Genomic DNA, 18138 nt, shown 5'->3' on the forward strand with positions numbered 1-18138 from the left:
GGGGACTCAGGATAAATCTTGGGCATGGATAAGAGACTGTCTAAAAGTAATAAAATCAGTACTCAGTAATAAATCAGGAATTATGTCAATTTTGGGGTTGTAGGCAGGGGAGAAGGAAGTATTGAGTAGGATGCTTCAGTGCTTGGTGCTGGGACCTACAGTTTCGAATTTACAAAAATGGCCTGGATTTACAGATGATGTCAAACTAGAGGCAGTGGAATTGGATGGAGGTCAGAAATGAGTGAATAAGATATACAAAAAGACAGAACAACGGTAGATGAAATTTAATACAAACTACTGCACATAGGAATAAAAATAGACTACAGGAGCACTTGGCATCGAGCTAGCGAAGGATGAAGTTGAAAGGAACCTTGACGTCTTAGTAGAATTGACAACAAACATGGGCAGAAATCAACACCATCAGAATATTGAATGACATAATCTAAATCTCAGTTTAGAGCATACCTTGAAGGCCAAATCCAGTTCTGGTTGCCAAGAAATAAGAGAAGCATTCAAATGCTGGCGACAGTGTAAAAAAAGTACTACGTTGATTTCCAGTGTCAGGGCTCTGAATAATGAGGAAAGCCTAGGAAAAAATTAGAAATTTAAACCTCCTAAAAGGAGGAGGCATTCAAGAGGTGATCTTTTGGAAATGTACAAGATCATTTAAGTTTGTAGAAAAATGAATGCAGAATATTATTTTAGTTTAAACTGTGGAAGAACTAGAGGACTGGGTGAAAATTAGAAATAATAATTTAGGATTATTGTACATCCTGATGCTGAACAGGAATTCAACATTCACTCGATCTTCAGGTGCATGCATGGCTGCTCCCAATGCGAATGTCATTGTTGGGAGCCCGATTTCCATTGACCCCTTGCTACCCCACTGCTGATCCCTCGTTGCTCTGCTCAGCTGCCCAGCTCCTGACTCCTTGCTGCCTTCTGTTTGCCAATAGCTGGGTGGTGAGAGAGTTGGGAGCAGGGTGACAAGCAGGAGGCAGCAAGGACTTGGAAGAAATGCAGCCAGGTGAGGGACAGCAAGTGAGCGCTAAGTTAGGCAGCGTATGTCAGTGTTGTTTCCAGGCTGAGTTTGGTCTGTGCCAGTTTTGATGCAGGCAGCTGCCTAGACGTTGTTGAAAGGTGATGCCACAGGCACAAACTGTATATGCTGGATGTGTGCTTTCTGCAGTTGCAGCATCAGCAATTGCAGTCTTTAGGATTCATATTGTTATATATTGTTGCATTATCTGTAAACATCTAGGAGCTACCCAGCTCGGAACCAATGTGTTGTGTGTAAGTGTTCCAGGGGGCCATGTTTCACAGCTACACTAGAGACTGAAGTGATGAGTACGTAACCAGTTCAATCTAGCTCTTCTTTTGAACCAGACAGTATAGCAAAATTAAACATAAAGAGTTTCTGATCTTTACAACTTGAAGTGTGATTATTAACAACATCCAGGAACCAAAAGACAATAAGAACACATAGCACATATCCAACATTTTCTTCCTACTCAAAGCATGATCAATAAATTCCAGAAAGTGTCATGGAAGCCAAAAACCCTGAATCATTTAAGGAACAACTGGATGCTACAATGGGTAGAGGAGCAAACATTTGACTTCCTAGATGAATGACTAAAATTACGTGGGTGAACTACATTTGGAAGTATTTTTCTCATTTCAAATCTTTCACTTAAGTATTCAACTCTAAACTCATAGAAAGATCTCTTGTCCAGCAATAGCATAAGAGAAGGTCTCCTCTATCATTTATGTGTAACAAAATCATAAATTCACTTGTAAAGAACGAGTTTACAATTTCACTGCAAATGCACATGTAGAAATACTGCTCCCTGGTGTGTACAAGGACTGTTTTCTCAATTGTTTCTTTTACATTGTTGTGCTATGAAACTTTCGCTCCAATGTGCACCTTATTGTAATTGTCAGAGGCAGTCCAGGAGGCAGACATGCATAAACATATTCATGCATTTTATTAAAGTTTCAAGCCCTAGGCTTTGAAGTTAGTCACCATCCAAACAGGATTCATTATTTCAGGTTTTATATGTTTGCAGTTCCATTCACCTTCATAAAGATGGAGCCTGTTTTCCTATTTGTATCATTTTATCAACACTATTGCAAATCACCAAAAGTATATGTATCTATTGATTTATTTACAGTCCTCTAATGACCTCTTCCTGATCAGCACTTTACAAATTAACATATATATGGATTGACAGGCATGAGATGAAGGGCAGGCAGGTTTTGTGAGGCCATGCCCTCACCATGTTTTATGACCAAAAAGTTTGTTTGAGGTGTTATCAACCATTCATGCTGCTGCCAGGATCTGGGCATAATAAATAATTGTGAAAGAAAACACATCAGTATTTGTGCCACTTGGTTTCAAAGCTGAATAACTACTCTACGTTAGAAACATTTAAGGTCAATACCTGATACCAGTAACTTTCCAACTATATGATAATGGTAGATTTCTGTCCTTCAACTGAAAACAGATTTAATTCATGAATTTGAGAATGCATCAAACACGAAATGGGTTAAACTTCACTCATCAATTTAATAAGAGTTATTAAGATCACATCTAGATTATTGCCCAGCAAACCAAACTTAAGTCAGGGTATTCAGTTATTTAAAACAAAACAATCTTACACCGAGAATTAGTCCTGAAGATAGGTCTATGAATATATTTTAGGGAAAGCAATACAAACTTTCAACTAGCAGGATAAATAATTTTTATAGAATTACATTCAACAAAGTGGACAGAGAGAAAAATGTAGAATAAGACTTGTAAATAACTTATGGTTACATTAACGCTCCTCCCATTCATCTGGTGATTTTTTTTTCCCTCCAGGTGTTCGCTGACCTGCACTGGATCCCAATTAAACAACCCCTTGATTTTAAATTTCTCATCCTTGTTTTCAAATCTCTCCATGATCTGGCCCCTTCCAATCTCCATAAATTTTCCAAGCCTCAAAGATATCTGCATTCCTCTAATTCTAGTCTCTTCAGCATCACTGGTTATAATGCTCTACCACCGCTGCCTGTGCCTTCAGCTGCATAGGCCCTAAACTCTGGAATTCCCTCCCTGAACCTCTCCTCCTCTCTATCACTCTTTCCTCCTTCAAGACCGCTTAAAACCTACCTTTTGACTAAGCTTTTGGTCATTTGCCCTATTATCTCTTTATGTGGTTTGGTGTCATATTTTGTGTTATAAAAACTCTTTGAAGCCTTAAGATGTTTTGTTATTTTAAATGCCCTATATAAAAACAAGCTGCTGATATTTTGTTTTAATTATCTCTCATGAAGTAGATACGTTATAACATTTACAAAGAAAACGAAACTTGAGCATACATTCTAATTCTCATCCTAAACGCCATCGTCGGTTGTACCTCAATTTGAAGACGACGTCTACTCAGGGTCATGGATTTCTGCTGTTGCGCATATTTAGTTCATGGCTTACGTTAATATTTGAGGTAATGTTTGGTCCTGGAAAGATGATGATGATGAAGGAAAGGTAATTAAAATTCTGGGCTTTAGTGATTGCCACAACATCCAAAGAAATGGCAGTCCAAATTGCACATTTGTTTAATAGATTCAGAATGGAAGAGCCAGAGTCAGAAAACAGCAGGTGGGCTTATTTACCTAAAGAAATTGTAAATGAGGGTTAAATGAAGGATCTAAGCTAATTAGCTTAAAGGTCAGTTTAAGGATAGCCCAGAGGAGGCTACGCCATCATGGAGATAGGTGGAGCTTAGGAAGGCAGGAAGCTGGTGAGAGAATCTGCAGCAGGCCTGACAATGTCTTAATGCAAAAGAAAGCAACCAGCAGATTAGCTTGGAAGTATTGCAAAGTAACCAAAACAAGGGTCTGAGGCCTCCACAGTCAAGAGAGGATGAATGAAAGTTTTATCTCCAAGAATACCTGCAGCTGAGGAAATTCTCTGGAGGGCTGTGGCATGCTTAAAAGCTATTTTCTCCTGTAGGGACCACCCTTAAGACTGATGTGTCTTATAAGAAAATGCTTAGGGGCAAGTAAGAAGTAAACCTGAATGCATAACATACATAGGTATAAACCATATTGTCAAGTTAATAATGCTTGTTTTGTTTCATTCTTTTATATACAATAAAGTTTCTTTTGTTTAAAAATAAAGTGAAATCTTGTGGTGTAGTTTTACTGGTAAAAAAAAGGTATTCGGATTTATTTTTAAATGTCAACGGTCCCGAATCAGATTGTAACACTGTTATGAGTCTTCATTTAACCGAGCAGGCCGATTCTCAACCTGCAGATCTTTGGGCACATGGGCCAGGATGTTATATGAGGTAGTAGGATCCGAGTGCAGGATTTTCTTTCTTTTCCTTCCTTCTCTATCAGCGCTCTGCCTTGTAATTAAAACGCTGTGACTCAAAGCATGATGCAGCTTGATGGACAAACTGTTGCCATTCAGAACAAGTAGTAGCAAGCCCCTCCCAGTCATTAATGTCAATGCTGCCATGCTTCAAGTGTGTCTTTGAAGCATTTTCTTTGTCCTCCTCTGGAATGTTGACCATTTGAGAGTTGGGAAAACAGGACCTAAAATGGGAGACAGTTTTGGCCATCCAGTCACGGTGTCCAGTTCATCAAAGATGATTTTGTATGAGTTTTGCCCATACTCTTGAGGAGCTGGCTTCAACAAGTATATTAACGTGCCTGCTAAAAATTTAAGCGCAACTTCTTCTATTTGGAACAATTTACTCATTAAATCCTGTACGGCTGCCCTTAACTGAAGGTATTAGGAAATGTATTAACTCGAATTTCAAAAAAATCTTCCATTACGTATTTGTGGGATAGATTCTCTAGGTCTCTAATTAGTTCCATCAGTTAGGTAACAGTTTTTGTTTGAGGCTACGTTACTTCTACTTTAGGCAGGTCAGTTTGATAACTGTTCTTGTCTGAAATTGTACTCTTCACCTATTTCCGCCAGGAAATAATTAAATACTGACGCCAGAATTTGTCAACAGCCACCAGCAATTACCCATATTATTGCTGAAAAAGAGACATGTCTAAGCTTTTCATCTTGCACTGATCAGGACACTTGGCAAGAATGCCAATATAAGGGGAAACAACAATTTATACTGTATGTGAAGAGAGTGCTGATTGGTTGGCATGTGGCATTGTCATGGAGAATGCACCAGTGATGGTGACTGACAGTAACTACCAAAAATTCCAGCAACAGGTGAAGCTAGCTATTTCATGCTGCTACTATGCAGTAGCAACACGAGTGGTATTCATCACTAACAGGATGTTGCCGTCAAATCAAAAAGATGTTCTGCCTGACACAGAAGTGAGTAATGTGGTATATGAATTTCATTGCCAGTGTGATACTATGTATATAGTCATACATCTGAAAGACTGGCGGATTGTATCAAACAGCATGTCTGCATTGGGCAGGGTACAGGCCATACCCAACTGGCCCATGCTTGCAAAACTTAAAACACGGTGTCCAACATTAGTTAAAATAATCGCTAAATAATCCTCAGTGTGCTAAGAATTACGCTGACAACCCACTTAAAATTGTCAGTTGGGCTTGCAGTGTGGCACATTTGTTATGGTGCAGCAGGTGGTAAATACCAAATGCCAGGCTAAGCAAATCCAAAAGGGAAACTTGGCCACGCTATCACAACGGTTTTGCAATTTGTATTTATTACGAGAAGGTTTGTGCACTAATTCAGAAATAATGAGTCCACTAACACCTTTAGAAATTTAAAAAGTTAAATTAAAACATTTATTAACAAAAGAATAAAACACCTACACAAGATTACAGTTACGCAGTTACTTATTATAACTATTCCCCAAATTCCTAATTAACTAGGCTCTCAACTACACACCCCCTTTAAGGCAACCATTCAAAGTAGAGTTTAAATTTATAGAGACAATCCAGCAAAGTTACCACAAGCACCCACTCGACAGTGGAATTCCAAAGGCTTTTAACACAATTTTAATTACTGGAACAGTAGACTTCCGCAAAGTGGCTAGAGGTTTCTCCCACCCAAGTGTTTTTCACACACTGTAATGTTCAGACCTCACAGGCCACACCTCACAAAGCCTTCCAACCTTCTTTAAATATACTTCTTCTTTGATTTGTAAATCCCATTGTCCCCCCATGTCTTTGAAATTTACTTTTCCTATAATATAAAAATCTTTCAGGTCAGCACTTTTGGGGAAAAAAATCAATGTCATACTCTGCCTTATTTATAAAAACCTTATCATGTGTCTTTGAAAATCCAACAATTTCTCAATTTATCTAAAAATGCAAATTCCCGATACTTAGCTCATCCATTAGCATTTCAAATGCCTTTTTATACCAAACTCTTTTGATAATTTCAACCTCACGGTCTACCCATCTCTAATTCAATTAAATTAGGCACACACAGAACCCTCCCCACACACATACATACATACATACACACACACACACACACACATGCCTACTTTACAATATCCCACAATAATATTATGAAAAATATGATAGTTCTGTGACACATTTGCATGTACTGTAAGCTACATATATTAATACACAGGGCCCTGTTCTTTGCAGACAGAAAGAGCATGTACACACATTGCGCCTGTTTCAGCTCAATGAAATAAGTGACCACCATTCATTGACTCATTCCTCAGGGGAATGCCTTGACTTATCAGGATTGAGCTGCCTGGTTTAAATTTTAAACACCGCTTGGCAGTTAACTGTCAGTCACCATCACTGGTGCATTCTCCATGGCAATGGCATTTGTCAACCAATCAGCACTCTCTTGCATACAGTATAAATTGTTGCATTCATCTTATATTAGTATTCTTGCAAGATGTCCTGTTAAGTGCAAGACGAAAAGCTTAGACATGTTCCCTTATTCAGCAATACTCAAGTTCTGTACTACCAAACAACTGTTTATTCATATTACTTTTGCAAACACCCATGCTCCTGCTTGAGGGTGGCAAAACAAGCAGGAGCATTTTTTTTTAAAGCTGATTTTGAGATCTATTTTTAAGTAAGTAGAAATAAAGGCTATATAAAACTAAACTTTCCTAATAACTCACAAAAATCGAATTAAAAATAGCCAACTGGCAACAAACAGAAAGCTAGAAAACCAATCAATTTGAAAAGGCTAATATTGGTAATCATTACTGCCTGCAGCCTATTCATCAGCATTACTCAGCAACAATGAAGAAAAGCACTAACAATGCAGGTTTTAAAACCACAAAAACTAAATCTTACCTGTTAGCTGTAGCATATCTCTTTGTCTTGGGTCCCCTACAAAAACATAGTTCAAATTAAAACTTCCAGCAACAATGCCATATTTTTTCTACATCAGGCAGTCCTATAAACTGAAGTGCTGAGAATTATAGTAACATATAAATTAAACAGCAGAATTTCTAATTTAATCAAGAATCAAAAATTGTTTAATAGGAACAGTTTGAGTAAGAGCATTTGATTGGCACATTATGCTTTTAACCCTCAGGCCTGGGTTAAATCTAAGCTAATTTGATGAAGTGATGGTCACTGCCAGCATAAATGATCTCACAATGTGTTTGGGTAGTACTAACTCAATTCGTAATGGGCTCACAAATTGTCCAATAGTTTGTGCAAAATCAACAACCTTACTGTGAAAGACAATACAAATAACTGGTATGGAAACTGGAGTTGTGGATGTTCGCATTTGAACAGGGTTAAAGGAGCTCGAGGAGCTAAATGTAGAGCACTTGAAATTTGTATGCAGCTATATGTCAGTGCTTGATGCTAACAAAAGATTACAAAAAGCTTGAAAATGTATTAAAACTCCCTCATGTTAATGAATATCCAGCTTTAAAACCTGGTTTTGCCTGGAAGCTCAATTATTTACAAGTCCAGGTGAGTTTATCAGGAGGCAGCACAGAAATGTAGTGAATCCATACACCAAGCCCTAGGGTACTCGAGAGATTACTCAAAGACACTGGAATAGAAGCTGTTAGAGAACTTGACTGGCAAAAGAAAATAGGGGTCATTGCACACTGTTCTTAGTGTATAAACTGACTAGATATTTCTGGCAAAGAAGAGATATCTCATGGGTTGCAAATCACCACAAAATGCTGAATGATTTCTACTGCTTCACTATTAGCCTCATGAAAATAAGAGCTCTTCATAGGTTTTCCTGTTGCGTTTCAAAAAATTGCTGCATTTGTGCTTTAATTGTCAATTAAACTTACTACAGAAAATTAGGGCTTGTACTTAACCCAAGTAACTTTTTACTAACAAAAGGAAAATGTGGAGTCTCATTCCTGCATGAAGTAAATTGTTCTTTGAGATTTTATTTTTTAAAACTACATTCTTACCATTCTCTTTTTCCTTTCACTCTTAATCCAATCTTCCTTTCCTTCTCAATTTTATTTTCTGTACCTGGCTTCGTTCTAATTCACCGTATTTTCTAATTCCCAATCTTTAAATCCCACTGGTTAAGGAGGTAGATTGTTGGTTCTATGATTCACGAAGGTTTCAGATGCCCTGGCGCCCTTGCACCAATCTCAAGCTGAAGGGCGAGAGAAAATGTCGAACTAATGGAGCACAATGCTAAATGCCCCACTCAAGAAAATTCTCGGCCATTATACCAATCAGGTGGTGAGGGAACCAACAAGAGGGAAAAAACATACTTTACTTCATCCTCACCAACCTGCCTACCACAGATACATCTGTCCACAACAGTATCAGTAGGGGTGACCACCGTACAGTCATGGTGGAGACAAAGTCCCGCCTTCACATTGAGGATACCCTCTATAGTGCTGTGTGAAACTACCGCTGCACTAGATGGGATAGATTTCGAACAGATCTAGCAACTCAAGTAATCCATGAGGCGATATGGCCCATCAGTAGCAGCAGAATTGTACTCAAATACAATCTGTAACATCATGGCCCGGCATATCCCTGACTCTACCATTACCATCAAGCTAAGGGATCAACTCTGGTTCAATGAAGAGTGTAGGAGGGCATGCCAGGAGCAGCAGCAGGCATACCTAAACAAAAAAAGGTGTCAACCTGGTAAAGCTATAGCACAGGACTACTTGCATGCTAAACAGCATAAGCAGCAAGTGATAGACAGAGCTAAGTGATCCCACAACCAACGGTTCAGATCTAAGCTCTGCAGTCCTGCCACATACAGTCATGAATGGTGGTGGACAACTAAACAACTCACTGGTGGAGGAGGCTCCACAAGTATCCCCATACTCAATGATGGAGGAGTCTAGCACAGCAGTGCAAAAGATAAGGCTGAAGCATTCGCAACAATCTTCAGCCAGAAGTGTTAAGTAGATGATCCATTTCGGCCTCCTCTGAAGGTCCCCAACATCACAGGTGCCAGTCTTCAGCCAATTCGATTCACTCCACGTGAAATCCAGTGCCTTCAGCCGTCTCTTGATACTTCAAAGGCTATGGGCCCTCACAACATTTCAGTAATAGTACTGAAAAATTGTGCTCCAGAACTTGTCATGCCCCTAGCTAAGCTGTTCCAGTACAGCTACAACACTGGCATCTGCCCGGTTATGTGGAAAATTGCCCAGGCATGTCTTGTAGGACATACAAAAAATAGGACACAAAAAGTAGGACAAATCCAACCGGGCCAATTACTGCCCCATCAGTCTACTTTCGATCATCAATAATAGAGGGGGTCATCAACAGTTCTATCAAGGGCACTTGTTTAGTAATAACCTGAACACTGATGCCCAGTTTGGGTTCCGCCAGGGTCACTCAGCTCCTGACGTCATTACAGCCTTGGTTCAAACATGGGCAAAAGAGCTGAACTCCACAGGTGAGGTGAGAATGACTGCCCTTGATATCAAGGCAGCATTTGATCGAGTGTGGCATCAAGGATCCCAAGCAAAACTGGAGTCAATGGGAATCAGGAGGAAAACTCTATGTTGGTTGGAGTCATATCTAGCACAAAGGAAGATGGTTGTGGCAGTTGGAGGTCAGACATCTCAGCTCCAGGAGTTCCTCAGGTTAGTGTCCTAGGCCCAACCTTCTTCAGTTGCTTCATCAATGACCTTCCTTCCATCATAAAGTCAGAAGATGAGATGCTCGCTGATGATTGCACAATGTTCATCACCATTCGTGACTCCTCAGATACTAAAGCAGATCATGTCCAAATGCAGCAAGGCCAGGACAATATCCAGGCTTGGGCTGACACGTGGCAAGTAACATTCGCGCCACACAAGTCAGGCAATGGCCATCTCCAATTAGAGAGAATCCAACCATCGCCCCTTGATGTTCAATGGCATTACCATCACTGAATCCCCCACTATCAACATCCTGGGGGGTTACCATTGACCACAAACTGAATTGGACTAGCCATATAAATAATGTGGATACAAGGTCAGGTCAGAGGCTAGGAATTGTGCAATGAGTAACTCACCTCCTGATTCCCCAAAGCCTGTCCATGAACTACAAGGCACAAAGTCAGGAGTGTGATGAAACCCTCCCCACTTGCCTGGATGAGTGCAGCTCCCACAACACTCAAGAAGCTGGACACCATCCCGGACAAAGCAGCCCGCTTGATTGGCGCATCTATAAACATTCGCTTCCTCCACACCGATGCACAGTAGCAGCAGTGTAAATTGTCTACAAAGTTGCATTGCAGGGATTTACCAAGGCTTCTTAGACAGCACCTTCCAAACCCATTACCACTACCACCTAGGAGAAGAGCAGCAGATAAAATAGGGAATACCACCACCTGGAGGTTCCCCTCCAAGTAACTCACCATCTGACTTGGAAATATATCGCCATTCCTTCACAGTCACTGGGTCAAAATCCTGGAACTCCCTCCCTATCAGCACTGTGGGTGTACCTATACCACATGGGCTGCAGCAGTTCAAGAAGGTAGCTCACCACCGCCCTCCCAAGGGCAACTAGGGATGGGCAATAAATGCTGGCCCAGCCAATGAAGCTCACATCCCATGAATGGAAAAAAAATTTAGGCTCAATGAGTCAGCAGCACGAATGGAATTATGTTTGCAAATTTCTTAGGTCTAACTCTGACAGGCTCAACAAACTTTGCAGAGTTTATATGAATTTAAAATATAAAGAAATTAAATAAATCAAACATCTGCTTCTACTCAATTATCATAATGTTCCTTTCAAATGAAACTACAAACCACATTCTTTCACGGTCAGCAACAGGATTTCGTACACTAAAAAACTCCAAGTACTGGCAACTTTCCAATCCCTTGCAGCTACACTGAACAGCTTTTGGTTCGAAGAGTTGTTTTCTGGGTCAAAACAGAATACTTCCCTGCAGGAGTGCCTAGTAATGATGGGGGCCACACTATGTGTACATATATTATACTCCCCATGTACTAGCCTAACATATTATTGCATGCTTTTCACTGCAAATAGCACAAATATGTCTGTGCATCCAATAATACAGAACCTAATCAGCATTCTCACAGTGGAAATATGTCCCATCATTTAGCTAGTAAATTCTCAGCTTGTTAATCTCAATTTTTCTCTCAAGAAACTACTCCAACAACAATTAAATGCTTTTAAAGAGGAAATGAAGGAGGGGGTAAACTTCTGGAAAAAGAAAAAGAAAACCCAAAGCTTAACAATGAACTTGAGCCAAAATATATAATTGGAACAAGACAGACTGAGCAAAAAAAATGGAGAAAGCAAATTTAAATACTTCTCTATAATAGAAAAACCCAAACATAGTCAAATAAATGAAAACCACAAGATGAACATTGAGTAAATAAAAAGATACCACAAGATTTTTATATTTGTACTGAGTGGCTTGAACATTCCATTGAGCATCTGGCCAGACATGTATATTCTAAGGCTACTGTAGTAAAATAACTTACACAATTTTCTGTGGGCTAATTTTTCAACTCCAAGAGCTGAAATTTTGTGTTGAAGGAGAGGAAACCTTTCCTGTTGATGAATCTGACTGGGTGGTTACCAAGTGCCTTGAAGGCCACATGGTTGCAATCGATAGTGCCCTGCACCTGGGAGAATCCAGCCTTGGTAGCCAAACTGACTGCCCTAAATGCAAGTGAGGCCTCACCTCTTGTGACCAAATGTACTGCCCAGCCTTGGCAAAGAAGGCATTAATGATGTGCAAGATGTCACCAGCTGATCCTTGGAAGGAGCCAGAAGCAAAAAAGTTCAAGGCACAGTGACTTGAATGTCTACTGGTAGGACATAGTGACCAGTGCTGCAAGGTGCCCGTTCTTCGGTGATGAGGGCATAGATGTCTGTGACCATCTGCCTGGAGAATTGAAGTCTGCTCCGGCACTGGTCTCTGCCTTTCTGCCCATGGTCCCTCTCCTCTGCCCAGGACTCTGGCCTTCCTGCAGAAAGTGTTGCTCATCACCACTGGGTTTGAAAGTCAGGGTCCATGCCCCACAGCCAGCTTCTACCTACCTTGAGCTCAGCCAATTGCCAAGATGGCACTGGGCAGCCTTGTCCCCTCCTCTCCTTCCCTCCGTGGTGCCAGGAGGATGACAAACTCCTGCACTGCTTTGAGTGCTAATTGTCAACATTGCCTACCACTTCAACGATGCCAAGGGCACCTATCTCCCAAAGGCCAAGTCCCATTCTACGTCATTGGAACTTTTATGGCTTCAGTGCAATTCCTTGGGGTGGTCATGACGGTGTCCCCAAACCGCCTTCCTTCACCTGTCCCATACAAGCATGTGCAGCTGCACCCAGTCCGCTGAAACTATCAACTCCCCGTGTGAACGTGTTCTTCAAATCACCTTAACTGCCTTTATCAGGGATCAGGTGGGATCGTCATTCTGCCCTCCCCTCCGCCCTAGTAAACATGGCCAGCACCAGCAATGGCATTGCAAACTGGCATGCCAGAAGGCATCAGTATTTTCAGGTCCCAAAATGCCTCCAATAGGGGCTGGAAAGACAGTCTCCAAGTCTATGACAGAAGAAAATATGCCACTGAGATGTAAAATGTCAACTAGTATACCCCTACAGCATGTAACCTAACTAAATATTTTATTCTGTTCAGCTCTTAATTTTGGACTTGGTCTAATTATTACAAGGGCAGACTGTGCTTGATCCTCTCAGACACAATTATCTTGGTTGAAAGGCTATATCGATAACTTACTTAACCACCAAATTTAACTTAACTAGTTGCATTTAATATATTTTTTTCCATACCAACTGAACTTTGAAACTACAAAATTCTTTTCTGAACTTACACTCAGTGAATTTTCAATGTGTCAACTCCAACATTTGCATGATGTTATGTTCTCAACTCAGTATAATAATTTTTGTTCTTCAGCATTTGTAATGAAGTTATTAGGTTAGACAAATACTGCACTTTCTACATGCCCAAAAGGTAGCAAGGTTTGTTAAGCTGTAAGGATGATCTTACATTTGGTTTTCACATCTGCTAATGCTTGAATGTGGATGCACACCATTAGGTTCTTCAGTCAGAGGAATACGTAATAATGAGAAGTTTATTTTTTATTCTATATGGAGACTGCATGACATTATTATCCCTAAGTAAATAAATTAAAGAGGGGGTATCAAAAGTGGAAAAGTCAACCAGAGTTTCTGTGTACATTACTGGAATATAATAAACCTTCCCGTGAAATGTTCCTCTTGGTGGTGTTCCTGAATAATATTCAGCATTTCAAGTAATACCTACTCTAACACATTTCAGTGTTTGCAAGCATAATGGGATTCAATATTAAGCATGCCCTTCTTTAAATAAACCATAGGCACTGAACTATAGATCAGGACTTCAATTCAAGTAGCGCTGATGTAACTATATGTATCTTCTGATGAACTACTATTGATAGTACTACAAAACCTTAAACTGAAGTCTTTAAGTCAAAATTTGAGTTATGTTTTGAGTTATATAGTGAAGCAAGGAGAGTTTAAGATTCCCGGGACAATGGGAGAATTCTAAGGCAGGAGGGACCTTTACAAGCCAGATGGGTTGAACCTGAAGAGGGCTGGGACCAATGTCTTCACAGGGAGATTAAATGTAAAAATAATAGAGCAACAGCAGTTTGGAACTCCAATTACCCTAATATAGAATAACAGAACACAGTAAAAAGGAAAGGAGGATGCAGAATTTCTAAACTGTACATAGGAAAACTTTTTTAATCAGTATGTTTCTAGCCCAATGAGGAAGGAAAGAGTGTTGGGTCAGGTTCTGGAGAATTAAGTCGTGCCAGTGCAGTGTGATGCAGTGGAAGAACATCTGGGTAATAGTGCTCATTTAAAGTAGTAACATAAAGGGATAAAGAAAAGTGAACAGTGAGAAAATCCAGTTGGAAGATGGCCAACTTCAGTGATTTGAGAAGGGATCGAACACAAGTGGACTTGAAACAAAGATTGTCCAGGAAACAGTAAATGAGCAGCCATTAAAGGAACAGATAATTCAGGTCTAAAGCAAGAATAGTCTGAAAGGAGAAAAGATAAGGCATCCAAAGCTTGAGCTCCATGGGTGACAAAGGAAATTGAGGTTAAAATGAAAAGAAAAGGGTTTATGACAAATATCAGGTACAGAAAGCAGTAGAAAATCAAGCAGAATGCAGACTGCTAAGGGAAAATTGAAAAAAAGAGGCAAAGAGAGTGTATGAAAAAAGGTAAGCAGGTAACCTAAAAGGGGGCCTAAAAATCTTTTATAAGCATATAAAAAGGTAAAATGATAGTTAAGGGAATTGTGGAATCATTTGGGAACACACAAAGAGACCTTATGAAGGCAGCAGGCATTACTGAGGCATTGAGTATTTTGTCTGTCTTCACAAAAGATGAGGCTAAAGTTAATAAGACCATAAGACATAGGAGCAGAATTAGGCCATTCAGCCTATCGAGTCTGCTCCACCATTCAATCGTGGCTGATAAGTTTTTCAACCCCATTCTCCTGCCTTCTCCCCGTAACCTTTGATCCCCTTATCAATCAAGAACCTATCTATCTCGGTCTTAAATACACTCAATGACCTGGCCTCCACAGCCTTCTGTGGCAATGAATTCCATATATTCACCACTCTCTGGCTAAAGAAGTTTCTCCTCACCTCTGCTCTAAAAGGTCTTCCCTTTACTCTGAGGCTGTGCCCTCGACTTCTAGTCTCTCCTACTAATGGAAACATCTTCCCCACGTCCACTCTATCCACGCCTTTCAGTATTCTGTAAGTTTCAATCAGATCCCCCCTCATTCTTCTAAACTCCATCGAGTATAGACCCAGAGTCCTCAAACGTTCCTCATATGTTAAGCCTTTCATTCCTGGGATCGTTCTCGTGAACTTCCTCTGGACCCTCTCCAGGGCCAGAACATCCTTCCTGAGATAAGAAGCCCAAAATTGCTCACAATATTCTAAAGGTGGTCTGACCAGAGCCTTATAAAGCCTCAGCAGCACATCCCTGCTTTTATAGTCTAGTCCTCTCAAAATAAATGCCAACATTGCATTTGCCTTCTTAACTACCGACTCAACCTGCAAGTTAACCTTAAGAGAATCTTGGACTAGGACTCCCAAGTCCCTTTGCACTCCAGATTTCTGAATTCTCTCCCCATTTAGAAAATAGTCTATGCCTCTATTCTTCCTACCAAAGTGCACGACCTCACACTTCCCACGTTATATTCCATTTGCCACTTCCTTGCCCATTCTCCTAACCTGTCCAAATCCTTCTGCAGCCTCCCTACCTCTTAATACTACCTGTCCCTCCACCTATCTTTGTATCATCTGCAAACTTAGCCAGGATGCCCTCAGTTCTTTCATCTAGATCATTAGTGTATAAAGTGAAAAGTTGTGGTCCCAACACTGACCTCTGCGGAACTCCACTAGTCACCGGCCGCCACCCTGAGAAGGACCCCCTTATCCCCACTCTCTGCCTCCTGCCAGACAGCCAATCTTCTATCCATGCTAGTACCTTGCCTCTAACACCATGGGCTCTTATCTTACTGAGCAGCCTCCTGTGCGGCACCTTGTCAAAGGCCTTCTGGAAGTCCAAGTAGATAACATCCATTGGCTCTCCTTTGTCTAACCTACTCGTTACCTCCTCAAAGAATTCTAACAGATTTGTCAGGCATGACCTCCCATTGATGAAACCATACTGACTTTGCCCTATTTTATCATGCACTTCCAAGTATTCTGAAATCTCATCCTTAATAATGGACTCTAAAATCTTACCAAGGACTGAGGACAGGCTAATCGGCCTGTAATTTCCCGTCTTTTGCCTCACTCCCTTCTTAAACAGGGGGGTTACATTAGCGATTTTCCAGTCCTCTGGGACCCTGCCTGACTCCAGTGATTCCTGAAAGATCACCACTAATGTCTCCACTATCTCTTCAGCTATCTCCTTCAGAACTCTGGGGTGTAATCCATTTAACCCAGGTGATTTATCCACCTTCAGACCTTTCAGTTTTCCTAGCACCTTCTCCTTAGTAACGGCCACCATACTCACCTCTGCCCCCCAGACTCTCTTGAACTTTGGGGATGTTACTCGTGTCTTCCACCGTGAAGACTGACCCAAAGTACCTATTCAGTTCCTCCACCATGTCTTTGTTCCCCACTACTACTTCTCCAGCATCATTTTCCAGCGGCCCAATGTCCACTTTTGCCTCTCTCTTACCCTTTATGTATCTAAAAAAACTCTTGCAATCTTCTTTTATATTACTGGCTAGTTTACCCTCATATTTAATCTTCTCCCTCCTTATTTCTTTTTTAGTTGTCCTCTGTTGGTATTTGTATGCTTCCCAATCCCCTGATTTCCCACTGCTCTTCGCCACATTGTATGCTTTCTCTTTAGCTTTTATGCTGTCCCTGACTTCCGTTCCAATACTGATGCCAGTGCTCCACGAAATGGAACCCCTCTTTCCTGCACCATTCCTTTAGCCATGTGTTTACTTCCCTTATTCTCACGTCCCTATGCCAATTTGCATGTGGCTCAGGTAGTAATTCTTTAATTTAGTTCCTAGTTCCTGATAATCCCCAAACAGGTCCTCTTTCCTAGTCTTAACTATGTTATTTGTCCCGACGTGGACCACAACAACTGGATCCTCCCCCTCCCTCTCCAATATTCTTTCAAGCTGGTCAGAGATGTCCCTCACCCTGGCACCGGGCAGGCAACATACCATGCGGGACTCTCGATCCTGCTTACAAAGGATGCTATCAATTCCCTTAATTATAGAATCCCCTACAACTACCACTTGTCTTTTTGTCTTTTAATATTACAATAACGGTGGGGGAGGGGTAAGTAACAATATTATGACAGAATTAAAATAGAAAGAAGGGAGGTGCTGAAGGGGTTGAGATCATTCAAAGTTAACGCGTTTCTTTTCCAAATGGGATGCTCTGTTGTTCAGGAAAGCAACAATGGAAATAGCAGAAGTTCCAAACACAATACTTCAATCATGTCTGGGAATCACAGATTGTAGGACTGTAAAAGTTACACCGTTGTTCAAAAAAAAAGGGGAGATAAACCTCTCCAAGTCCAATCAATCTAATGATGGGAAAACTACTCGAGTTCATTGTTTAGGACAGAATTAATTCTCACTTACATAAGAAATAGAAAGAGAAGGCCATTTAGCCCATCAAGCTATTCCGCTGTTTAGTGGTTGATTGGATTTTGGCAATAAATGCATTCTTTCATCAACTTTAATTCTCCCCTCACATGAACCCTACAATCCCACTATTGCACAGTATCTTTACAGTGCAGGAGACTGCCATTCGGCCCATTGAGTCTGCACTGGTTCGCTGAAAGAACATTCTACCTAGTCCCACTCCCCTGCTTTATTCCTGTAACCTTGCACGTTCTCTCTTATCTGGTAGTAATCCAATTCTCTTCTGACTACCTCGATCGAACCTGCCTCCACCATCCTTTGAGGAAGTTTGTTCTCGACTCCAATCACCCTCTGGGTGAAAAAAAATTCCTCACATCACATTTACTTCTTTCGCCAATTATTTTGAATCTGTGGCCTCTAGTTCTTGAAGTTCTTTTGAGTGGGAACAGTTTCTAACTATTTACCCTGTTCATAATCCTCAGGGTCTGAGATGTCTCTTCTCAGTATTCTTTGCTCCAGGCAAGAGTCCAACCCCTCCAATCTATCCTCAGCTACAGTTCTTTATCCTTCTCTACAGCCCCAGTTATACAATTCATGAGGATACTGGTCC

General features: G+C 40.8%; 1 protein-coding gene across 3 annotated transcripts in view; it reads right to left on the bottom strand.

Moving 5' to 3' along the window:
• Positions 1–18138, bottom strand: part of pphln1 (periphilin 1) — a 203169-nt gene that overhangs the window by 133589 nt on the left and 51442 nt on the right. For 2 of the 3 annotated variants that reach the window (XM_041216312.1, XM_041216310.1), the window contains exon 5: positions 7256–7291. The exons of the other annotated variant lie outside the window; for it this stretch is intronic. In XM_041216312.1, coding sequence (XP_041072246.1) covers positions 7256–7291 — 36 coding nt within the window. The remainder of the gene's footprint in view (positions 1–7255; positions 7292–18138) is intronic. 3 annotated transcript variants of the gene reach the window in all.

Source organism: Carcharodon carcharias, chromosome 21 (genome assembly GCF_017639515.1).
Source record: "Carcharodon carcharias isolate sCarCar2 chromosome 21, sCarCar2.pri, whole genome shotgun sequence".
NCBI classification, from domain to species: domain Eukaryota; kingdom Metazoa; phylum Chordata; class Chondrichthyes; order Lamniformes; family Lamnidae; genus Carcharodon; species Carcharodon carcharias.